At 44.6% G+C, this 26211-nt stretch overlaps 1 protein-coding gene across 1 annotated transcript in view; it reads right to left on the bottom strand.

Moving 5' to 3' along the window:
• Positions 1–970: 970 nt before the first annotated feature.
• The window catches only part of WDPCP (WD repeat containing planar cell polarity effector), a 109541-nt gene continuing 84300 nt past the window's right edge, over positions 971–26211 (bottom strand). The window contains exons 14-17 of the mRNA XM_009327104.1: positions 17816–17951; positions 8891–8991; positions 7312–7340; positions 971–1066 (exon numbers count right to left, since the gene is read on the bottom strand). Coding sequence (XP_009325379.1) covers positions 1016–1066; positions 7312–7340; positions 8891–8991; positions 17816–17951 — 317 coding nt within the window. The 3' untranslated portion in view covers positions 971–1015. The remainder of the gene's footprint in view (positions 1067–7311; positions 7341–8890; positions 8992–17815; positions 17952–26211) is intronic.

The raw sequence follows: 26211 nt of genomic DNA on the forward strand, positions 1-26211 counted from the left end.
TTTTGTTAATAAAATACTTCTAATTGTTTTGTGTTTTTTTTTTTTTTTACACTGTGCTTTTATTTTCAGTCCATTCATTGTACAAATCTGTTCATCGTACAAAACCGACTTGAAGAAGCTTGCTGGCTTCGGGTTGCAACTACCCAATGCTCCCAAAAAAGATCAAGCTTAACCCACACATGTGCCTACAGTAGAGTACAAAAATCTGCGTCCGTGCACACTGCACCTGATCAAATGGTGGGAAGAAAGACCTGTGATGATGCTCGGCCCTCTCTTCACCGTCACAAAACTAGAGGGCTGAAACAGGTTACGTTACCTTCTCAGTGCATTTTCTCTTCATGGTTAGAGGCGTCAGATTAAAATCTGGACTCCAATGGAATGATCTTTAAGAGGCTCCACGTCTTTTTTTTCAAGGCAAAATAATGGTTATTCAACTAAGATGATATATCTAGATATGAAAATTGAGAGCATTCTTCGAAAAATGCTGCCAACTGTGAAAGGCTGCTCTTTCACAGAGGTATCCTGAGTGAAGATTTTATCTGCTGGTATCTCAATAGGACAGTTTTCAGAGCCTTAAGTGGAAATTCAAATCTGCTTCCAAGTGAAGATTGTTAAAATATATAATGCACAGAGAATTACAGACTTTCCCCTGAGAAGTTTATGCATTCGTTCAATACCCCACCCCCCCAAATTTTTCAGCATTGCATTTGTACGGTAAATGGGGGTCTGCAGTTACTCACTTTTTTAATGCCTTTGAATGACACAGTGAAAATGTCATCAAATTGCCCTCCATAAGCAAACACAGGCCAGTTTTTGCACAGACACATTCGTGCCAACCCAGAAATAATTTGGAGGTCTAAGAGCAGCACTTTTTATAAGCCTGGTGCTTCATCTTCTGCTGGTGGCCGGATCCAGGGACAGCTGGAATTTCGCTGAAGGACTTTCTGTGAACTTCACCACCTTGGTGAGGTTTCCTCTTCTTTGCTTTGGCAGTGAAGGGGGTTCCAACGCTCGGTCACACCAGCCCGAAGTGCACGACTTTGAGAGACCCGCTGTGTCCAGTCTCCTGCGGGGGAAAGACAGGCAGGATCAGGCAAGCTGCAGGGACACGCAATGAGGAATGGAAACCTCGCGTAGTTATTGGAAACACCATCCCAACCCAGGGAGAAGAGGCAGACTCTGTCCCAGTTTGGCCTGGGAATGGAGGATGAAGCCCTAAAGCGGTGGAGACTGCCTTGTCGTGCAAGGTAAGACACCTCTCCCCTTTTTTTAAGCCCCTTTGCAACCCCACTCCCCTGCTGCTCTTGGGGAGACCAGGGGCTGCAGCTCCAGTGACAGCTCGCGGTGTCCCCTGCGGTGGACACGGGGCTGGGATGTGAGGGGCTGGGAGCCGAGGCTCCACCTGCCTTTGAGCCCCCTTCCCTGGCGCCTGGAAGCTTATTGGCAAAAGCGAAACACTAGATTTTTTGTTACCTTTTAATTAAAACACACTGCGAACACCGCAAGGCTGGGTTAACGCCAGCGGGTAGTGAGCCAGGTTTTCAAAGTTATGCGGGGATGGCATTTTGCATTACTCATACAATGCAAATACGCGATTTAAGCACAAATCCCCTTTCTGTGCTTAGTGCCTGTGTAGGGTGGAAACCCCAGCCCTCTGGTTTTGCAAAGGACATGACGATGGGGAGAATATGTGCCACAAATAGAGGGTATTTCATAACATGGGCTAGCGTGCATGCGAGATGCATGAAATACTTTGCCTTGGAAAGTGCTGTAGTCTAGTGAGTCATTGCTTTCTTTTGAATTACAGATGAGTAGCCAGCCCTTCACGATGCAAAGGAAAAACTAGGTGTGGAGCTGAAAACAAAGGGAAACATGTGTTTGTCCTGTCTTGGAGGGCAAGACATGCTGGCTGGCATGGGAAGGGGGGGTGGGCTCGGTCCTGGGAGGTGGCTGTCAGGGCTGTGTCAGGCTGCAGGAGCACTAGTGAGGGCAGACGGGACTCATGTGAGTGAATCCCTGCTCCTTGACTTCTGGAAAGAGGAAAAAAAATACCTCTAACTCTTGCAGCTTTATAAGGAACCTTCACCAGAGCAGCAGCTCCATCTCATGGCATGTGCATTTCGCCACAGAGATAAAGATCACCCTCCGAAACAGCATTCCCATGTACACCCTCCCTAGCTCAGCGCGGAGGGAGCAGTAAAAGTGTGATGGCTCAAAATGAGCGCTGTATGGACATTGAGTTTTGTTTCCCGCCCATCGCTTGGCCCTTCCCTTGCAGGGAGATGCGGGAGGTGGCCCTGACACAATAATTAATTGACACAATAATTAACAGGCCCCTGTTAATTCTCGGAGGCGGTTTGAAGATGATGAGAAAGCATCCTTGACATCCCATCTGAACTAGTGCTTGCATCCCAGACCCCACTGGGTTATTCCAGTGTTGAAAGTCAAAGCACAGCTTTGCTGCTGAGACTGCTGCTTAGGCAGGTGTCTTCAAGGAGGTTATGAGTCGCCTTACTCAGAGGCAGCCCTCACCGGGGGAATGCATGTATGTGCCTTGTTTTTTGGGTGGCTGCAAGCTTTCTGTGGGCTCTCCTTGCTCTCCGAACGGCACTTGTTGGAGGCTCCAAAAATACAAAAGATTTTTTTTTTCGCAGCAGAGCCACAGCAGTAAAGCCTTGATGAGCATCAGCGGCTGAAGGTAAGGGGTAGCTCTTTTTTCCCTAGAGCTGTGTCAGTGCCTGATGCAGAGGGGTTTCCGCTGGCGCTTGCTCTGGGTACCGAGGGAATAGGTGGGAAGGTGAATGCAGGCTGGAGAAAAAAAAAACCCACATCATGTTTGACCGTATAGAGTTCAAGGTCCCTGTTGTTCAAGGCTCAGGGTCCCAAGTGCATCAGACAGGTATCTGACCTGGGTTTTGTGACTTGTGCCTTTGTCTGGGGAGAGGTTAACAAGAACCCAGCTCTGCAGATCTAACTAGTTGCTTTTTAAAAAAACTATCTGCAAACCTCTCTGGTCACACTAAAGCAGACTTGGCGGTGTCGCGTGGGAAGTCTGTGATGTGGCATCAAGCTTGTAGAAGTGTTTAATGTTAATCAAAGACTGAAGAGCAATAATGACTGGAACCCTCTTAGGACATCTGCATCTTTTCTGATGTAGCACCCCAGCAATAAAAGAAGCTGTAATAATTTGACGAGAGTTGATTTTCATAGTGCAGAAAAGGGCTGTCCAGGAACAGGGGAAGTCAGCATGGCAGTGCTGCTGCCTATGGTAATGAGCAGCTAGTCACCCAGAGCAGGAAAACATGAATATCCTGACAGGAGAGCATCCAGTTGTGCCCTGGAGAGTTCAGATCGTGGGGCTTTTGCATGGTAATGATGTGGTCCCGCTCTGGCAGGCGAAGGGAGGAGCGGTACGGGAAAGCACACCCTGTAATTGAAAAGCCACTAAGCCATTTGGACCTGGCAGGGATAGCAGGATGGAGGCAGTGGTTTGCTTGGTCTCCTCAGGTCTGAGGCAGAATGGAGGATCCCTTTAGTCTTCTGGAGCGGGAAATACAGAAAAACCTCTTCCCTGTGCTGCCGTATTGCTCCCGGGAGGTTATGCTTTTTCTCCTGGGGATTATTGTCAAATGCACGATGAAGGTGGGAAAGGAGGAGAGTGGGAGAGGGAAGAAGAAATGAAGAAGCCATGGGGGATTACTGTAAACACCTGTATTTTCAGGCAGAGACTGCCCAATTCCAGGCTGCAGGAATGGCTACGTGGAAGGACATGCCTGTTGTTAGGATCTATAGGTATTGCTCCCTTACACCAGCAATGCCTTGTTTCCCTTGGATAGCATCATACAAAACCTTTCTGGCTGATGATAGGTATTTAGCTGAGTGATAATATATTAAAACAACCATTTGGTAGCTGTAAGGCACCATTGGCTTGAGCATCTCAAGCTACCGTAAATGGGATCGGTCTCCAGTCCAGCAGTGACAGAGCAATTGAGATTCACGTTTTCCAAAGGGTCTAATTTGTACCGAGGTTGGTGACCAGCGTGTTTGGAGGTTTAGTTTTGCTTACCTAAGGCTGGGCGCTGCTAAAGAGAGACTCTTTGAACCAACCTATGTAGGGTTGGTTTCCTAGTTTCCTCAAGATTATCAAATCCCAGAACAATGCTGGTCACCTTGCTCAAAGCAGCAAGAGTAGGCTGGGTCTCGAGCAGCATGGTCCTCAAGGCTACCCCCATCCCATCTCCAGCCTTTCCTGGAAGACAGGACTGAACATGAACACCAAATCCTGACCCCACCAAATATTGCGGATGGGATGCTCACTTCTCATTTGCTTCTCCCCTGTTGCTTGAAGAGCTGTACCCAACCAAGCCATGCACAGGGCAAGAAAAACTGCAGCTTAACCTTGCTCCTCCGGCAACCACCTATGCTATCCCCACCTTCGTCCCCAGTGATGGGATCCTCTGGCCAGCGCTGGTCCCAAACCAGCTTGGCAAAGGCATGTGGTCTGCATTTGTCCTACCTGTGAGCTGAGACCACCGTGGCAGCCCTCTCCCATCATCACCCATGCACCAAGGGGCTTCAGCGGGGACACATGTGCCCTGTGCTAGCGCAAAGCCACCAGCACTGCTAGGGGGATGCGGGTGGCCCCCGCGGTAGCACGGTCTTGCCTCTGAGCTGCCTCTTGCATGCTGTAGGGCTAAGGCTTTCCTCTAGAAACCAGATCTTGTTCAACTGCCTGAGTGCTGTTTGGCTGTGTGACAGCCAGCTGCTCTGGCAGGTGACTGGGAACATTTTGTTGTACGATCTTTACAGTTTCAGGGAGAAGCTTCCTCATAGCTGAGAGTGGCAGCAAGCGAGGAAGACGCGCATTATGATGCGCCTACAAAAGATAGGGTCTGTGCCGGATACGTCCCCACTGAGGCCTCCATGGCCATTGCACTGGGGATAGATCACTTCTGTCTTCAGCCTTGCGCCAACAAACTGGCGAAGGGCGGCAAAGAAAATCCTCCGGCTCACAGCTGCAGAGATCTTCCTGCAGAATTGACTGTGCAAGAAGGGCTGGGTTTTGGGTGTGCTCCCCTTGCGTGGCATCGAGCCCAGTATTGTGAGGGCTCCCTCTGAAGCAACGTGCGGGAAGTGGTGGTGGAGGGATGCCAGCCCGGGGGGAGCAGGAGGGTGAAAGTGGGACCTTGGGGATGGGCTGTCCATCAAATGCTGGCACTGATGCAGCAGGCTGGTAGTGGTATCCAGGTGCAGAGCTGCTGCTGATGGTGGGTTTGGGTTGGATTTAGGGTGGATTGAACTAAAACCAGAGGTCAGTCCAGCTAGAAAGGAGCTGCTCTGATTTGCTGGGTGCTGGTTCCTGCGTTGGTACCCAACTGCTGCAAGACTTCTGAATTTCCATAGGCCATCATTAAAAGTCAGAACAGAATGGTGTTTGAAACATATTCCCAGAAGTACAAAGTTAGTGTTGCACGGATGGTTTTTCTACTCTGAAAAACTTGGCGTGCACAACAGGCTCCCTCTTACCCAGCAAGTTGTTTCCTTTTGCAGCCCAAGCACTCATCAGAGCTGCTGACTCCAACAGCCCCACACCTCCCTTCCCTTGGTCCTGTGAGAAGCAGAGCAGCTCAGCAAGGATGGAGGTGCCCCATTTTCCTGTGCACAAGCAGCTCTGCGACGCATGATGAAATCAGGGCACCTCCATGGGGGTCGCAGAGGTCACACTTTGACCCACCAGCTTTTAGCAATGGTGACTGCTCAGTTGCAGTAACTTTTTGGAACCAAAGGATACTTTAGATGCTCTCTTGTGTAAGTCCTTAGTGATGTGACAGCAAAATTTTGTTCTTTGTATCACCCCCGTTACACAGAGTTTGTGCTTGTGGATTTTATTGTGATAGTCCAGAGCTTTCAAATGAACTTAGCCTATTAATTCAGCCACTTATGTGGGGGCAAAGAGCATCTTACACACAGCTCAGGGAAGGGGCAGTTAACTCCTGGATAACCCAGCTGCAAACCCAGGAATCCCACCAGTGTCTCCAGACTGTCACCGCTGCTATATTTTATTTTACTCTGTATCCTGAGGCCACCGAAGCCATCAAAAGGCCACCGGGGATAGCCTTTGTGTACGGGGATTTCCCACCAGCGCGACCCCGGCGCGGTGAACTCTGTCACCTGCTCCCCAGCCTTTCCCCATCCTCCACCCAGTGAAAATGTGCAGGGGCTGCGGGAGGCTGCAGAGGTGGGGCCGGCGTGTGTTGTTCTCCAGCACTTCGGGACTGGTAGAACAGCTCTCAGAGCACAATTTTACTTGGCATGGGCTGGTTTTGTAATGAAAGAAATAAATAAGTGCCATCCTGCTCTGCTGGGAGGTTGAAGCGTTTCCTTTCTTTTTTTTTTTTTTTTAAATGATCTGTTTGTACTGAGGCCAAACATTGAATACTTCGGCCTCAAAAATAAAAGTTTCAACAGAACTGTAATTGGGAGGAGGCTAAAATACATGCACTCTTGTGCCTTCATCCATGCTGCCATGAGACAGCTTTTTATTTTATTTTAGTTATTTTATCTTTTTCCTTCAAAGTACAACTGAAGGAGTGCGTTGGTACTGCACGCTGCTGACTCATCAGCTCTGGAGACAGAATCGCCCTATGTATGTGCTCTATACGCACCCCCACCAACACCCAACCACCTGGGGCACCAAATCAGGCTGGGAGGGAATGTCGCCATGGGAGACGGGGATAGCTGAAGGATTTGGGGAATGGGGTAGGGTTTCCCTGCCCATGTGGAGGTCTTCTCCTCCTCTCCTGCCCCGGTGAGCTTCTCGGGGCTGGGAATGTGCGAGCACCCAAGCCAGCGCAGGAGAGGGAGGAGGACATAGGCCTGGAGGCTGGCAGCCGGGGGGGGGCTGGTCCACCTTTTTTGGCAGCACCTTGCAGTTAAATCAGCTTAAAGCGATCATGAAACCATAGGGTAGTATTTCACTCCTCTTCACTGTGGTCTCACTCTTGAAAGCGCCAATACGAGCGCCAGCTAGTTCGTGTAAGTTGAACATGGATGGAGGACAATAAGTTCTTTCTTAGGTCCCATCCAACAGGTATTGGATAATAATAATTTTCGACTTTTACATGCTGCACTCAATTCAAAGCCACAGATGAAGCCCCACTCCAGCAGTGCGGTATAGGAGCATTTCTACCAATTTCAGCGAGAGCCCTGCAGGCAGACAGCTTGCAAGGACAGGCTCGAGGAGTTTCAGGAAGCTGCAAAATAGAGTAAATAATAATAAGCAGAAATTAAAAAAAATCAGAAATGCGTTACCTGCTCTGTAGGAACTGCTTTCAAATTTCCTTAAAAAAAAAAAAAAAAAAAATCACCATGTTATTTACATTCCATTGAACTCATTGAAAAACCCAAACAAACAAGGGTACAGTATTAGGTAACTCACTTTTTTGATAGGACATAGCTATTTCATATCCTGCTATTCAATGGATGAATTAAAATATTTAATATATTGCTTATACAAGTCTATACATGTAGGATATGTATATACTCTCAAATGCTACATCAAGTTAAAGCAACTGTGTTTTTTGCCGATAGGGCAGTGTGGAGACGTGAGGCCAGTGACAAATCAGGGTTCCCACATCGTCCTGACTCGGTGGGGAGCTGTTGCAGGAGTGGGATGCATGCGTTGCGACGGAACCGTGGCTGCAGCACACCTCTCCACCTGTATGGGGGTAGCTGTAGGGTGGTGGAGCTCGGTGCGGGCTGCCTGCCCGAGTGCTCATCTTGTGTCTCAGGAGGGTTTTGCAGCCTGTGCGCTGTCAGGTTGCTGCTGGAGGTGCTTGAGGATGAGGCTTCGTGTTACAGCTTGAGCTGAATTAACAGCTGCCAACATCAAAAAGAAGTCCTGCTGCAGGCAATGTGCTTCTGCCCCTCACTTGGTGCTGTCTGTGGTGTCCTCTGATCCCCAGGCAATGCAGTTCAGCTCAGGGGATGGACAAAAGCCCACAGGAAAGAAAACAAATTTTTTTTTTTGCTTGGGTTAATATGCTGGCAGCACCCTGTGTGATCCTGTAAACGTGGGCGGAAGAAGGCGGTGAGGGGGAAGCAGGACCTTCCTGTTTCGATGGTGACAAGCTGCTAGTTCAGCTTCACTGTAATGTGGAAGCGCACCCGTAGCTGCCTTGTTTGAAACGATCTATTTCAGTTGTGGCTATAGGAACCGCAGTTACGCCTCGACCTTCCGTGCCACTGTGCCTGGAGACTGGCTCAGTTCCTACATACCTGTCAGTGTAGTGATGGGACACCCGGACAAGGCAGAAGATAAAAATCCCCGTCTCACCCCTTGTACAAATACTCTTACATATCCCTGCCTGGCTGACTTTACAGGACGACTCTTTAACCGTGACTTTCTCATGCTGGACTATTCCTTTATTATACCGTTGCACTACTTTGAATCTGCTATGATGGAGATACTGAGTACTGCCGAAGCAAGATGTCTGCGTCCATTTACTCCAGAACTCCCCTGCAAAAGTAGTGTAAAATGCTGCTTCACAAGCCACGTAAAGAGTGAAGCTCTGCTGCTGGAGGACCTTGCCATTGCACACCAAATAACAGAGCAACAATGAATCTAATAAACACTTTGTCTGTCTTTGTTAAATCATGAATAGCATTGCGAGATAGGGAGCTTCATACTATCAGATGATTTATTCTACATTGTGAGAGCTGGTAGCTGAGTACCCATGCCTCTCCCTGCTAGGTATACACAAACCAAGCTCATGCTGCAATGCCTCTGCCTTATTTTTCTTCCTAGATCCAAGTTCTTTTTCAAGATAGCAATCGCCATTATTTCTAGCTTACCCCCTTGTGCATATTTGAAAACAACTCGTTCGCTTACCTTCCTGGCTGCTGGAAGAGGGTTTCCCTGTTAGGGAGGCGGTGCAGCCATCTGCTCCAGGCTTACGCTCGGTGTCCTCTGCCTGTCTGCGGCTGGTGGGTCTTTGAAAACAAAACAGAAGTGATAGGAGGGGAAGGAGCAAGGACTGAAGAGTTGGGGAGATGCTGCATAGCAGAGCAAAACTGTTTTGTTTGTTTTCTGTCTTTTCAAGTACACAGCAGCCTGTGTAATTCCCTGGCTACAAACTGTAGCTCTTTTTTATCAGATGCCAGTATGTTTGTTGACTGAGCAGCACTAGATCACTCATTTGGCCGTGCAGTCACTCCAGCACCATTCTGTCATTCAAGGATGTGGCGTAAAGCTGGTGTTTTTTGGAGCAGTAAAGGTTTTGTTAAGCAGGACAGGCTGGGGATGTGCAACACACGCAGCAGGCACCTGGCACTGCAGCAGCCCTGCACGGAGGCGGTTGGGCAGATGCCGGGAGAGGAGGATGTCAGACCCAAAGGGCAGATTTTTGCGGTTAAACCCTGTCCCCGCACCACCCCTATCACTGAAATCCAAGTCATGAAGGAGCTGCAGGGAGGAAAATGTCAGCTATGTGTTACGGAAAATGCGGATGGATTTTTTTTTCTTTTTTTTTGGTTTTGCTAGTCTCGGTTTCTTCACTCATCATTAATCTCTGTTTACGTAGGTGTGTGAAAAGGCAATCCATTCCCAAGGCAGTGGAACTGGAAATTTAGAGGTTATCTTGTGCTATCTCGGCTTGCTGACTTGCTGCTCATCCTGCCATCCGCAAAGTGCCAAGTGCCCGGTGAAGGCCAAGAGGGTGCTGCCTTTGGCAAGAATGAGTCGAAGAGAGAAAATAAAATAAATCTCTCAAGCCAGGCCAACTGGGATCCCCTTTGGGGGAATTCTCCTCATTTGGGTGGATTTTCCCCCTCCATGGACGTAGTCATGTTTGACTCAAGTAGTGTTATACTTGACGGTGGCTTTCAGCTATGACAGCAGTGTAGTTGTGAGAATGAAAATGTGAATGCTTTTGTGCAGCACCCAATTTATTAACTGCCACAGTGTGAAATCTCGCTCAGCTTTGATAATACAAATAATACATTCCAGGCATAAAAAGCCCTTTATTACTGACAAGAACGTAAATAATTAAAGAAAAAGCTCAGATTTTCCCTGCGCCTTTGTCTTCGCACTACCAGTTGGGAGATAGCTATGCAAGCAGCTGGGCATCTGTAAAGTAACTAAAGGCAACTCTCCTCATCAGCTTTCCCGAGACACTTTTAAGCTGCAGTAATGCAACTCTCCCATCACGCTAAGCTTTATTGGTTTAGCAAAAGAAACTAAGAAACTTCATTGGAGACCAGATTATGCTGGTTGCAAAAATGGAGGGATTCTTCTGCTCTTCAACCCCATTATCTCCTCCGCAGTGTCTTGATCAGCTTTCTTACACACAGCCTCGGATTCTGCCGAGATCTGCAAATTGCTTTTTTGGCTGCCAAATTGCCATAACCCTTCTATTTTTATGTTTTAAAAGAGCTTAAAACCCTCCATCCTCTTTGGACATGTCTTTAAAATTGACCAGTACTGGGAGGATTTCATGTATATCCGAAGGCTTAGAAGAAGATGTTACTTCTACCGAGCTTCTAGTTTTACAGTCAACAGACATGAAAAGCCCAGCGGGGATAAAAGGAACTTAACCAGTTCTGTCTAATGCATATAAATCTACCTAAGAGCTCAAGGCACTGGAAGTACTCAATGCGCTACATTTATCTGAGTCTAAGATACAGAAATGGGTCTTCAGCCCACATGCCACATGTCCCATTTTGATGCCAAGTTAATATGAATTAAGAGACTGAGATGAATAAACAAGGTCAGTCTGGGCTGGGCCAAGTTGAATCAATGTAAAATAATTGTCAGTATTTTCTGTCAGCAAGACTGGTTTATCTTGGCTCGGGATTCTCGGCGCTATAGATTATAAAATGTTTTCAGTGGAAGAGTTGGCAGACATTTTATTGATTTTTCTTTGTTTTGTGAATGCTGGAAAAATTTCCATTAAGTATACACGCTGCTCATGTGATGAAGCCAAATTGCTTTTTCAAACTTTTCTTTCTTCAAGTGAGCTAATGCGATAATACGTTAGCAATCTAATTTAATCAAGAGGACCTTTGTCTGGAATCAAGAGGCCATAGAGCGCACCTTGATGCATCTTGAGTACTTATGGGCTAATAAGAGTTAATTTTGTATTTTCAAGGTGCTGTACACAAGTTGACTAATTAATTTGCCCAACACCCCTTTGAAGTTGGTAACGTATTATCTCAGTTTTACAGATGTAGAAATTGAGAGTGCACAGAGCCGTGTATATTTGCCTGCTGTCGCGTTCTCGATGCACGTGAAGCTCCTGTTGCCTTCACTGGGGCTGAGCAACAGCAAAGAATGAGAAGGGAGGCTGCAGCAACCGGGCAGGATTAGCACTGCTGAGCTGCTGGATCCCACCTCCGTGATGAATTTCCTACACCACATCGCCACATCCCTGCAGCACGCCCTGTAATAGAGTTACTTTGGAACTGAAAATTGCTAGGACAGATAGAGCAGCTTGTAGGATTACGCATGGACCCGTGGCAGACTGTATTTCTCAGCCTATATTCCTGTTATTTTAAGACCAGGTTTGCTTCCTGGTTAAAGAGAACTTTTGAAAAAGATAATTGACGGTGGATGAGCAAACAGAAGTGCCATAACAGTGATGAATGCTTATTTTGTTTAATTGCATGAAACAATGGAGTAAGAGTAAGAAATCTGGTTGTTGTTTTTTTACATGACACGCAAAAGGGATGCAGTGGGATAACTCTAATTCTCTCTCTCTTTACCCTGCTTTAATAGACAACATATACAGATATGAGAGACTGTCATGCAGTTTTCTTTTAACGCTTTCTGAGGTTTGATCAGTGATGCTACAGATTCAAAATATACGAACATGCTTCTGAGCTTAAAGAAAAACCTTGTAGAGCAGTAGAAATATATGTATTTTGAAGTACATGAGCAACAGGAAAGTTTTATGATAAAAATCACTGTGATGATATATACTTTTGCCTTCTATCCTAATCCCTTGTATTAAAATAAGAGATATCCTAATTAAAATAGGAGTAGTTCTGGTTTGGGGGATGGGGCAAGGAGGATGGATAATAAGCTAAAAAAAACCCCAACCCAGCTTCACACACATCCTGACACTACCAACAAATGCAAGGTATTCAAATCCACTTGCATTATGGTAAGGAAACAGAATGACACACTGATAGGGAGGAAACCCACATTGCAGTTACCAATACGAATGGCAGAGGAGTGAGCGCAGCCATAGTTCTGTGCTGACTCTTATGTGCCAGACTCTGACACGGTCGCAGGCACTCACTAGTTGATTCATCCAGAAATAAGCTGTCCCACAGGGAGTCAATCAGTTCCTTTAATGCATTGCCGAGAGGATCGGTACATTACCTTGGTCCTCTGAACAACAGCGTCCATACCTTCTGAAAATATTTTCCTTTTTTACAGGCAGCAAAAGAGTTATGCTGATTAAAATGTTTCCATAAATAGGTAACAAGAATGAGAGAGAGGACAAGAATTGCTAGGCTATAACATATCTGACACTTGGAGAGAGAGAATGGCAAACATAAGCCAGAGATGAGAGCTTTGTCTTGTAAAATTGTTCACTGGAACCGTCCCATTCATGGTAGAGTGAATGACACCATGCAGCAAATAAAATGCCTCTATCATCTGGAGCGTTGTCCTGAAATCTTTACAGCTCATAAATTACTCTGTGTGTGTGTGTGCACAGTTCAGAAAGTTGACTACAGTTCTCCACTGACAGCAACACTATTGCCACTTTATAAAATGTCACAGAGTTAAGCCAATTTTCTCTCTCTGTAAAACATACTTTAGTCTCAAACTAAGTTCTCTGCTTTCTGACTGTTAAGGCAAGAAGAGAAACCAGACTTTGCCTAGAATAAGTTCTCAGCGAAATAAACCCTTGAGACTATTTTATGAATTATCATTTTCGTTCCAGCATTTTCTGTCCCTTTTCTGTCCCTTTTCTGTCCCCGTCTCCATCTCAGGCTATGGCTTTCCTTGTTAGGCAGAGCAGCAAAGGAGATAATGATGTGAAGAGTTAATTGAAGTGATTTGTTAATAATGCAGCCTGAAAACTGGGCTTCTGTTACACATATGCAGATGTTAGGCTCCCTGAAGGGCATCAGTAACAATGTTTATTAAGTAAGTTAAACAGAAAATTTTCTGCTAGTCTTCACAGGGCCCTTGCCAAGGGCCTCTGGCTAGGTGTAAATCATGAGATACATCTCAGCTGTCCCAAAACAAAGGTTCTGTCAAAGCTGAAATACAGGAAAGAAAGAAGTCCGGGTATGTGCTGGAGTTGAGCTTCCAGAAACTTGGGTGAGACATAGATTTGGGACAGCATCTGGGTCTGACAGGGGTGGTAGTGTTAGAAATGCAGTAATGTAGGTCAATTGATTTCATGGGTTTGGTGTGACTAGCTGGTACAAAGATGTAGAGCCAAGGCAGACAACATTAAGACTCTGGGAAAGAAGAGCGAGCAGCCGTCGAGTACTCTTGCTGAACACCTGCAAAGTCCCGTTGTGGTGTCTTACAGAGATTAGGGGAACCACTGCTACCCCAAAGATAGCAGAGCCTGGGAGTACTGTCACGTACACTTGAATTCATGCAGGCCAAGTGCACGAGTGGTGCTACTGGCATTGTGTGACTTGCAATTTACTTGTACAGATAAGGTTGTGGGGTTTTTATTGCAAGACTAATGACACTGAACGCTGAAGCTCAACTTGCAATGAACAGATTGATTTTAGGTTGGAAGGGAGGTCTGGAGGTCATCCGGCCCAGTCCTCTTCTCAAAGCAGATTCAACTGTTAAGTTAGATCCAACTTCAAGGTTGCTTCAGCTCAGTTCTGTGACCCAGCAGGCACTTGTGATGGATAACAGCAGAAATGAACCATTTGCACTGGCAAATGTCCGGAAGGTCAGAAAGAGAGCAGCAGTACATTCCCTCATGTTAAACTTGGAGCAACGCTCAGGAGTCCAGATCTGAGCTGACTCTTGTCACATCACCAGAAAGGATGGTATTTGCTGTAGGAAGTCACGGTATGCCAACATGCAGGGGAATGAAGCAAACAAAAGCTATAGACTAACCTTGCTCACCAGACTACAAATCAAGTCCTCAGAGACAGTATCTCTTGGATTTAAATGATGCTGAGGAGGTAAATCAACAAGTTGCCTACAGTAATACATATAAAGCGTGGCTGAAGTGACTTGGCCAAGACAGGATTGTGCATGGGGTTAGGGAACAGAGAAGAATAGTAGTAAATCTATTACAAAAATGGAATTTTCTTCTTTTGTTTTTCTTGAGGGGAAAGACTTCAGAAGTAAATAGGAAATGATTCAGGATGTACATTTATCTCACTGGTGAGCAGAATACATAAACACCGAAGACTATCGTTAAACAGCATGAGAAATGGAGAAAGTCAATAATGAAACAAAAAATGACCAAGCTAACGAACAATGAAGGGCCTTTACAGGAGGGAGAATGTGTCCTGATTATTGATTTTGAAACTGCAGGTAGTGGTTGGAGGCTGGGAAGAAGTGGACAGTGGAAATGTCAGATATGAATTCGTGATGTGGGAAATCGGTTAGAATAATAATGTTGCTATGCACTTGATGCTCAACTGCAAGCTCAACAGCTGTGATTTTATAAACTTCACTGCATTTTAGTAAGGTGGTGGTGTCGCCATTTTTCGAGTGAATTCACTGAGGCAGTAGAAAGCAAATACGCTTTAATTTTGGGTTCACATGTTGGATCAATTTAAAGAAATTTCCTCAAGTGCTGTGTAACCATCTACCCATTATAAACTATGTCCTCTGCCAATGTCTCAGATTAGGCAGTCAGATCTCTAGTATGGAACAGAACAGAACAGAACAGACTATTTCAGTTGGAAGGAACCTACAATGATCATCTAGTCGAGCTGCCTGACCAATTCAGGGCTGACCAAAAGTTAAAGCATGTTGTTAAGGGCATTGTCCAAATGCCTCTTAAACACTGACAGGCTTGGGGCATCAACCACCTCTCTAGGAAGCCTGTTCCAGTGTTTGACCACCGTCTCAGTAAAGAAATGCTTTCTGATGTTCAGCCTAAACCTCCCCTGGCGCAGCTTTAAACCATTCCCACGCATCCTATCACTGGATACCAGGGAGAAGAGATCAGCACCTCCCTCTCCACTTCCCCTCCTCAGGAAGCTGTAGAGAGCAGTGAGGTCACCCCTCAGCCTCCTTTTCTCCCAACTAGACAAACCCAGAGTCCTTAGCCGCACCTCATAGGACATGCCTTCCAGCCCTTTCACCAGCTTTGTTACCCTCCTAGACGCATTCAAGGACCTTCACATCCTTCTTAAATTGTGGGGCCCAGAACTGCACACAGCACTCAAGGTGAGGCTGCACCAACACTGAATACAGCAGGGTGATCACCACTTTTGACTGGCTGATTATGCTGTGTTTGATGCACCCCAGGATGCGGTTTGCCCTCTTGGCTGCCAGGGCACACTGCTGACTCATATTGAGCCTGCTGTCGACCAGCACTCCCAGATCCCTTTCTGCAGGGCTGTTCTCCAGCCACTCCTCTCCCAGTTTATACTTGTGCCCGGTGTGACTCCGTCCTAGGTGCAGAATCCAGCATTTCGACTTGTTAAATTTCATCCCATTAATCATAGCCCAATGCTCCAATCTTGGCCAGAGAGATGAAACATTGCAATGACTGCAAACTGAGAACGTCCCTATTTATGTCGGCTCCTAACACTCAAAACCTTTCTCTATACAAATTTCTTCAGATGAAGAAGTCTGATGCAGACTTGGCAGCAGATGTATTATAGAAAACAAACTCTGTGAAACTGGAAGCAAAACACAAGCCACAGTTACGTGCTTGCAACCGTCTGTGGATTTTTTTAAGCACAGAGAAGAGGTTGTTGGATTCACCTGTGCCTCAGCAGGTGACCTTCCCAGCCAGTTGGCATTGTCACAGGGCGTGCCTTTAAAACTCAGATTTGTGTTGGCACACTTCAAGTGGCTGCGACCAGCCAGGAGAGCTGTGAGAAGTTTTCTTTCACAGCTCTGCAAGAGGCAACCAAAAACTCTGGGCTCTCCTGGAGGAGGTCAGCTGCAAGCACTGGGTGTCAGCAGGTGGAGGAGCTGGTCGTGTGGGTGGGGAGCTTGCTTTATAATCACCAACCTGGCAAGAGGCAAACAAAAGCCTCAGGAAATCCCAGCAGTTTATGCAGCTCCAGCGATTGCAAGGAGCCGCTCATGAGGCTCAGCAACTTTTGGTGACCCACCTGGACAGGCACAGGTGAATGTGGTCAAGTCGGGAAGCCTGGGAGTAGGAGTAAAGTTGAACTTTGCAATCTTTCTCCCAAGACGCCTGATGAAGGCAGACACGGGACTGCCAGAGATGTGTGAGTCATAGCAACCTCCGAAAGGGAAAAGGTGAGCTGAAGGGAGGATAGCATGTTTATACTTTGGGATCAGAGGCATGTTGGGATTAGTCTCTGCTCTAGTGCTCTGTTAAAGGAGCTCCTTTTATTGGAGCACTTGGAAAGTCCTCTGTAGTCAATACAGTCTCCAGCATGATCTTACTGTCTTTACTATTTGCCCATATCAATATGGTGCTATCTCCATCCCAAAAGTTAAGACAGAATAATTGTGCACTGTATTTTTAAAAGCAGGTCCCATCCCCAAATCCATTAGATATCTCTGAAAGCTTTAGACAGTGTTCTGTATCCTAAAAGTTGTAGGCTATGTATAAAATAAAAATTTCACTAGTGGTGTGCAGCTGGTATGATGGATATTATATGTAATATTGCAAAAGCTCAATCTCTTCACGTGAGGAAAGACAGAAAACTAGGTAATATACAGATTTCCTGAAGGAGAAAGAAATGTGTTTCTTGCCCACATGAAGAGTGTTCAGCACAGTTACATACAAATGGTTAGGATGATTTGTCAATGTGGAAGTTCAACGTTGTACTCACATTAGGTTTACTAAAAATGTTCCTACATACAGTTGGCATAGAAAATAAAAGTAAGTGCATCTATATACTCACTGAGAACAAATAATTGATTCTTTTCTATCAAGAACACATGAAGAAAAATAAGAGAAATAAATACTTTTTTAATTTTTGCAGAAGAGCTGTTTCATTCTAATTTCCCATCCATTGCAAGGTGGTGTGCTGGTTCACTAGCAACAAAAGCATTGAAAAAAACCCCAGTCGTCAGACCTGTTGTTTCTCTCATAATAGGTAGCTTCCAGGTTTTAATCAACTTTGGAAGAAGGGCACTCTCGAAAGATCATCCCAGGGATTTTGATCACAGGCTAGTGATGAGCTTACAGAAATCTGTAAAGATCACGTTAGGTTTTTAAAAGTTCTGTTTACCACCTGTAACTATTAATTTGCTGCATTTCCATTGCTGTATTTCTCTCTTCTGCACATTTATCAAAGAAGGCTGCATTTGCCCAAATGGTTTAATTTGAAAATGGTTGTGCTAGTGCATGTTAAATGCTCACAAACTGTCTATATTTCTGGAGATATATTTGTGTCGATGCCATGTCCTTCTGGCTTCTAAGTTTTCCTTAGTTCCTCTTAGTGTCTTAATGTTTTATTGTGTTTACAGTCATGATGCAGATGACAACTGAGGTTGCCAGGAAAGTTCAGAATATCAAACAGACATTTCAAAAGTATTTTAGTTAATTTTTCCCCCCTTCCTTCCATTTTCTGTTATGGAAATACAGGATTTTCCTTGGCCTTATGAAACATCTTTGATAGACACACAAGTTGCCCGTGTGCCCTTTCCTGCGCTGCTCACCTGCGGGACCAGCTCTGCTCTGGTGGTCTGATGGCTGGACTGGGAGCAGGCAGGTCGTGGTCTCCTCCATGCTCTGAAGATCGGTCAATGAAAGCTTCGCGAGATGGGTCTTCTTCGTCTGACTGCCCCAGAAGTTCTGTTAAGATGAATCAATATATGATATCAGGCTTACTTCATTTAAAAGTACCAATCAAGTTGCCAACTGTTTGCCTTAGATGTCAATAAGGACAAGGGTGTCCTGTCTTGTAATGGATCAAATTGAATGGAAAACTATACACTTATACAGCTTTTACCCTTTACTTTTCCCCTTGAAAAGGAGGCCAAGCAGCTAATGACCAGCAACAATAACACGTCCAAGAGTTTTTGGAAGAGAGGGAGGGAGTGCGTGTTGGCTTTAGTTACCAAGGAGGAAATGCCTTCTCTACATTGTCAACTACAGAAGGTCTAGCTGGCTGCCAAAGGCTGCTGCATGTGAGTATTTCACCGTTGCCGTATGGATCAGTCTTCTCAATTGGACTGTTCCCCCACAAGGGTATGTGTTAACTCCTTCCTTTAAAAATAAAGACTTTCCTTAGCTTTGTTTCAAAATATTTTGGTTCACAATCAAGACCTGAAGTCTTCAAGTAGGTGAAGGAAGGGCCTCCAATTCCCAAGTTCCAGTCTGAGCCCCTTGGGGAAGGAAACTGTTTGAAAATACTTGAACCACTTAAAAATATACAGGAGGACTTGCGTATTCTAGGTGTGAGACTTAAAATAAATAAATAAAAAAATTAATCAAACCCCAGGCTAGCAGAGTCTGGAGTAAGGAAAAAAATCCTGTTACAGATACAGACTTTAAAAGATTTTTCTCAAAATTGTAAGACCTTTTTGTGTTTTCTCTTTTTTAATCCTGTTTTTCTCCCCTTGTTCTCTGCCTTCCCAGATCCTGTATAAGCTAATCTGCATGACACCCATGGCCACACCATGGGCAGTGTGAAGAATATAATGCTCTTGCGAGTGTTGCCATACTGCTAGTTTACATTTTTGCTGGAGACCCAGAATGCTCACCGGCTTAGGAGGGCAAATCTACTTGTAAGCATTTCTGAATCTCCAAGTCCTAAAAAGCTAACGCCAGAAGATTGCTGCGGACTATTTCTACTTGTCATGCTACCTAAATATTATTAGCATCTGTGGTGTGAGAGAGGGTGAAGTGTGGCAACCAATTTGGCTTTCTCAGGTAACTGATATTCTCCGCCTGTGCTGCCGTTTCCCACATGTGGAGCAACGTGGGGAATCGCTGAAAACAACCAACTTGGTCAGGGGCAACACACCTCCAAGCATACACACCACGTTAACAATAAATAAAAGAGCTGAACTGGCCCTAGTGCAATTTCTCCTCTACCTTGAATAAAAAATCCAAAGAGAAAAAAAGGAGGGGAGAAAAAAGGTGTACAAGCAATGCTCTACGTCTAGGAAACTCAACTCAAGGGCAAGAAAAGTAGGTTTCTCTGGAGATCTCTTCTTGGAGCCTGTTGTGAAGTGAGCAGCCAAGAGAAGGAGGGGAGCAATACAGAGAATTTAAAAAGGCACAGGAGAAACTGCTTTTGATATGCATGAAGAACTCTGGGGAAGGGCTTAAACAAAATTCCTTTTTATGTGTGTGTAGGCAAAATCCACCACAGCTCTCGTGAGACAAACTTTTGACAGCCTCTGCTTGGGAACACAGCTCTCACTGCTACCCTTCCACCTGTGAACCAAGTCTTTTGTCCTGAAGAGCCTCCCCTTTCACTTGGCCTTAGCTTTTAAGGAGGGAAATGTCAAACGATTTAGTTTTCGAACTGTCAAAGCTAAGATGTACAGTGTGAATCAAGCTGGTGTAATTCATCTTTTTTTTAATCTTGTTTTCTTCTTCCACCTACTCAGTAATGTCTAAGGCCTACATAACTTACCCCCTTAAAGTTACCAATACACGATGTCCATGGCTTCTCCTTAAACATCACTCCTGAGGCTGACCTACCTCCAAGGAGCAGTGGCATTTCAGAATGTAAAACCCTGAGAGATGCCGAGAGAGGAGTGTGTTTGAGAAAGGAAACAAAACAGGATTGGGTCAGCTTTGTCTCTTTCCATCATACTATTAATTTGCTCCATTTTCTTGTACCTGCTGAGAACCAGATCTGAATAAATCACAGCCCTCTCATGTCAATCACTTCAGTGTAACTCATGCACGTGCTCTGGGTGGGACCTAGCAGTTTTGTAATGTGGAGTGGGCTACAATTTGGATGTATCCAGTCCTCCTCGTGTGGCGTACTTCTAATATATGAACGCTATGAGAAATTATAACCATGGCCATTGACTTTGATATTTTGTGCTGTGGATGCAGCACAGCTACACCTTGTTAAATAATGCTACTGGATCCATAGGAACCTCATGGAAAACAGAGCAGTCTGTCATATGCAAGCACACTTGTAGCCAAAATTGGGGGATGAGGGGGTTTCTTATCCACGGGAGTGCAAATAGATTTCTTTGCACTTTCATATCTAAATTAAATATCTGAAACTGACCTCAAGTTATGAGGATTGAACCTATTCTAGTCTGGGTATACAGCTGCAGTGTTGCAGTAGAACGTTAGATAGGATCAGATGCCAGGAGTGGTTCAAAGCCACAAAACCATCAGATATGAGCTCTAGAGTAAAGAAATAAACATTTTTGTTGTGGGACATTGGACTGTGTTCCCTGTGAGAAGTGCTACAGCAGGGAAAACAAATGCACAAGGAACACTGTTTAAACAACACAGCCCTTCCCAAACCAGAAGCAACTTATCCCACATTTAATTAAAAAGGGAAGGATTTTGGCCACAACGCCATAGAGCTGGGAGAGGATGGTGGTCCTCACATCTAGATGAGGGCTCTGACTAGGGTTTGGTGCTTAATAAAGACTTGACTTTGTGCTAGCGTTGGAGGTATCACAAGTTGCACCTAAGATTTCGTATTCAGGTAATCTGGGATCTTCCTTTGGCTTATTGCACAATAAAATCTTGCTGCTTTTAATTCTAACCTAGCATTTGCTTACATGTTAGGATCTGGGGATTTGAATCTGAATTTGAATTTTAAAAACTTGAGAGTTGGTATCGCGGCTAACGTTTCATCATTAAAGTAATTTATCAGATGCAATAATATGAATTATATTGTGCTAAAAATCTTTATCTACAAAATCCCATTTGTTATGATCAATATTAGGATAATGTTGTACACACACAACCGCACAATGCACATTCTGCATTTCCAAAATTTGCTGATAGCTGCTATTGCTCCACTTAGCACCTGTCTGAAATAGCCAAATAACGTTTCTTTACAAGTTCACTAAAAGTTTTCCTATGCTTTAATGAGCAGGATGCTCTCTGAGCACCGTATGCAGGTGATGAGATCTCATGCCTTCCCTGCTCATATATGTGTCATTATTTAACTGTATCTATTCTCTTTTGGATCTGTGTCTGCAAATCAGAAGCTGTTTCCATTCTCCAGTATTCTCCACTGGACTTTCAGGGATAAAAATGCATTTTAAAACATGCAATCCCATGGTAAAATGAAAATCTTCTTTTAATATTGTTTGCAAAATTGACAGCTCTACTTAACAGAAGCCATTAAATTATTTACAAAGTAGCAGCTGCTCTTGTAAAAATACAGCCTTTTTTGGGCATGAAAAATAAACTAGTTGATAAGCGAGAGATAAGCCATTTGACTTCTTCTTTGTGTGCCCGGCATGGTATGCAGAGCCAATTCTGTACAATCTGATGTTTACAGAGCAATCGTAATGTACGACCTCCTTAGGCAACAGGGACACAAGAAGCCTTTAAAATGCTGAAGCAAGCATTTAATCAGAACTCTTCATGCTGATCTTTGAAAAATTCAATAAGTTCAAAAAATGTAACTCCTTCTAAAGATAAAATATCATTTTTTTGCTTCAGGAGTTGCAAATATATCCCAATGAACTCCCGGTGAACCACACAGACTTCAGACATACTGCTCTTCTTTTTAAAAAAAGAAGCAAATAGTAGAGTTTTTCTGAAAGAAACAAATCAAGGGTCTGAAGAAATGCAAATGGTTAAGCAAAGCGAGTGCTGTAAAACAGTATAGTTTAGTAATAACCCAAACAATCACACTTTTTTTTTAGGCATTTAAACAAATTCTTTTTTTTAGCTGAATTGTTATTTCCATGTGAATAAGTTCATATCTCCTTTTATTATGCATTAACTTCTTTTTTATTTTATTTTTTTATTTTAATTTTTTATTTTGACCTGTTGAAATCAAGCTCTCATGCCTTTGTGAGGTTTGGGGTTTTTTTTAAAGGCAAATAACTGCTGCAGGAGGCGCAAGATTGAGCATGATCTCACGCATTATCAAGTTGCTCCACCTTAACTCTATCCCAGGTTTTCTCAAACTACATGAAGGTATTTCTGAAGCCACTGGGTAAAATTCTTGTGGTATCATAATTAGCGGGAACTTCCATTGGTGACTTGAGTGTGGTCAGCTCATTTTTCTGGCTACAATTGTTTTCCTGAAAACATCTTTCTAAATAAACAGATTCTAATAAAATTGTTTCGTTTCAACAAATTCCTGCAGGGAAACCACACGGCTTTGTTTGTTATATAAAGATATAACTCTAAACTTCTCTGCTTCTTGTGGTCTAGTTTTCCATGGCTTCTTATTTTTAGATTATTTTTCTGTTATTTTGTTAATTCCCAGTGCTGACATGTTTTCATCTGGCAAATATAAATTGTTGAAATACTGGTTTTATAGTACTTTTAAAACTCATTGAGAACAGCTGTTACTGCTGAGAGAGCTGGAAAAGGTAGGTACATTAAATCAGAATATCTCCCATTTGTGTTGTAATTTAACAATTTGATACCTGAGAAGATAAGGCACTTCAATCACTACTAAGTAGAAGCAACCCTTAATAGTAGCATAACATGTCATTATTTCACTAGTTGGGTATTAGGCGAATTAGCAGCAGCAAAGCTGTTTCAGTGGGTGTGCCAGGAAATTTAAGAATTAAAATAAAAGTTATGTGATAAAACTAAAGAAGTAGTTAACATTTATAAACAACAACTCTTTTTTGTAGCGTAGACAGTTATATTTCACTTAGCAGTCTTCTGCAGCTTGCAGTGAAACCTGGCTTTAAAACTTTCTGCAAATGGAAATGCCAAGTCTTTACTAGCTCCGGCTGAGATTTTAATCTCTACTACTCATTTGCTCTGCTAGAATCATACACAAAATTAAGCTAACCACTATATAGGCTGAATAGTTCATTTTATATCTCCCTGGAGCCTAAGTAATCAGGTTCCTTAGGAACTACACTAGCAGTGCCAATATTATTTAATTTGAAAAAAAAAAGGTGTGTCTTACAGGGTGATCCAGATGTAGTAGTACCAAGCTGTGATGGGTCGCCAGCTGAAAGAGATTGAATAACCAAGGATTTGCCTCAATTCCAGGCCCTTTCACTTCAAAGGCTTGACTAGTGTCCCAGCAATAGAGATCTTGCACCTCTAGATTTTATCGGGTTTCCCGAACCATGTGAAGTTTGCCTCGTAATCCTGGCAGCGGGCAAGCGGCTCTCCTCTCAGCTGCCGATGCACGTTAACAAGCTGGAGTGCCAAGACACAAGATGAGCAACCTAATGCTGCTATTGCTCAGTAATTACAGCAGGCACAGGAGGGAGGACATTCCTGGTGACTAGGCATTTTCTTTGTTTGGTAAGTGGTACTTTAGACCAGGTGGGTTTTTTTTCTTTTTTTTTTTTCATTTTAAGTGACTAGAAATACCTGTTCTAAAGGAAAGCTGGGCAAAAGCTGCTGGTGAGCAGAGACATTCCCATTGTTTGGGGTGAAGGCTGCAGCAGTGGAAATGCGGGTGCATGCTCCAGAGCATCTCAGTGAAAGCATTCAGGGAAGACCTGATTATTCTTAAGTGATGCTCTAGAAACTCCACAGAGGCAAGCCCCAACCCACAACGGGCAAAACAGGTGCTGCCGAACTTGTGTGTTCCTTCAGCTGCTCTTTGTGATGCCCGTGTACAGGGCACACCCTCTGCCCTGTACACACTTAACAAACTTAACACACTTCCAGCCCAAGGACTGAGCATGTCCACTCCTGGCTTCCACCCTCCAGGCATCCAGAGCAGGGAGATATGTCGGCCAGACCGGAGGCAAATAGGCTCAGGGGAGAAGAAAACCATTTCAAGGGGTTAATTGAAAGAGAAATACATCTGCAAACACAAGATGCAGAATTGAAGCCTGCAAATAAATGCTGCCAGCTGGAAGCTGGCCAAACTGATAAAGCAGAAAAGAAATTGAGGGTTAAATGTTTTGGATGCTGAAGGTTTGAAGTTCAAAGAGGAGCTCAAGGAAACTCCCAGCCACCAAGTCCATACAAAGAGGCTCTAAGCAAACACAAGATTTCTGCAGGACAGCTTTATCCCAAACAGAGCTTCCAAAAGAGAATGGTTCGGATGAATGGTCAAGGGATACCTTTTAGCACCTGGGAGCTCTTGTGCAAGGGAAGACAATGCCCACAGGTGAACTATGGCTAAGGGGCTTTCCACAGGGAAATGGATAAGAAGGGCATCTGCTCACATTGGGTTGGAAGAACAATGTGTAGCTGTGGATGTATTTTCATTGCTTGGTAGAAAGAGACAGAAGGGAGCTGCTCCTCCAGGCTAGGAGGTGAGGGAAACGAGGGCAAGGCTGGAGATCACTCTGCCTTTCCTGGAGCATCAGCTCCTGTCCATGTCAGGACGGGGGTACTGTACCTGATGGCAACCCAGTTTTCACCAGGTATATAAGGGCTGAGAAATTGCAACAGAGACTCCTGCCTAAATCCCAGGGAGAAAACACCATTAGAAGGATGTTTCCTTTCCCAAAGAAAATCTCTGTTTTGGGTCTGCATGGGCTACTGTTTTCTACACAGTATATTGGGGGTAGGAAAGCCAGCTTTTTCCACTGGACCAGGCAGCTGTACTCAAAACAGAGGATGGGGCAACTGGTGATGTGTCTCTCCGATATAACACTCTCCGTGCTAGGCCCTTCTGGTGGTTTTGTGACAAGGACCCTGCACTTCCAGTAGTGACCCTCCCCTAGAGGCTACACAACAAGACCACCTTGGTCTTCAGACAGCCTTTTTTTTAATCAGCTGAGGTCAGAGTCCTTTACATCGTTATCCCACACTACAGTGGGGTACAAGAGTGGCACAAGGACAGCAAGGCACGGCTGTGTAACACTAAGGCTCTTAGTGCAGGAATTGCATTTACAGATGTGAAAGGCTTAGTCGTAGTATCAACACTTTTTGAGCAGGTGCATAACTATGCCATAGAGCTGGAGCAAGGCTAGAGTTCAAGAGTTAACTAATTGTATCTCTCTCAAAAAGGAATTGCCTCAGACCAGTTAATTTGTCAAGATAACGAATTGCAGCAATTCTCCTCGTTTGGAGCTGGGCCACTAACACTGATCTGAACTGTATTTAAACTCTTGATGACAGAGACTGAAAAAGATATTGCAATACTGGAGGTACAGGTTCCTAAAGCAAAACTGCATGTACAGCTGGAGTTGAGAGGCAGCAAGGGCATGCGAGTACACATCCTGCATATCCCTTAGATATGAAGAAATTCCCTGGGGCACTGACTCTGGTGCCTGGGCAGGCAGAGTTCATCTTGAATCTTTGGGAGTGACTGAGGTCCAAAAAGGATAATATAGTACCCATCAAGTCTCAATTTCTGCAATATGAGATAACACGAGCAGAATTTTTACCGCCCCCCTTCCAAAAAAGGAAACAGACCCCAAAAGTACTGATTTGAAGTTCTTGAAGGTTTTCTGGTAGCTGCAAGAAAAAAACCCTCCGTGGGCCTGATGCTGTGATTCCCATGGCACTGTGTTCTCCCAAGCCCCAGGCTGCTACCATATTTTTTCTTTTCTGTGCAGCAGTAGACATGAACAAGTTTGGAGGAGAGGAAAAGCAGAAGAAAGCTTCAGTAAAAATGCAGGCTTAGCCCAATGACTGTCCTCTATTTCTGCTGAAAGTGAAGTAGACAGCATCAGGTAAATTTAAATGACATTATGTTCTTGTGCCAGACCTTATCCTCTGGCTACCAGGCATTCTTTCCCCACAAGAGAAACATGGACCCGAATAAATCCTGTACATTGACTCAAGGGAAATGAAAAGAATTGGGAATGAGGAATACCGTCCCTGAAGGACGCTCCAGACATGCTTAAGTTGGGGAGCAGGACCAAGCTTCCCTGGGTTTCACTGGGGTGCTCCTCCAAAGAAGCCAGGACAAAGCTCCTGCTGCTACTGGCATCTCCTACAAGTGGAGTAGGACACATTCAAGCCTCTTCCATTTGTGCTCCAGCAGTGCTTTTTGGTGTTAGAA

The sequence above is a fragment of the Pygoscelis adeliae genome, unplaced genomic scaffold, assembly GCF_000699105.1.
Source record: "Pygoscelis adeliae isolate BGI_AS28 unplaced genomic scaffold, ASM69910v1 Scaffold137, whole genome shotgun sequence".
Lineage (NCBI taxonomy): Eukaryota > Metazoa > Chordata > Aves > Sphenisciformes > Spheniscidae > Pygoscelis > Pygoscelis adeliae.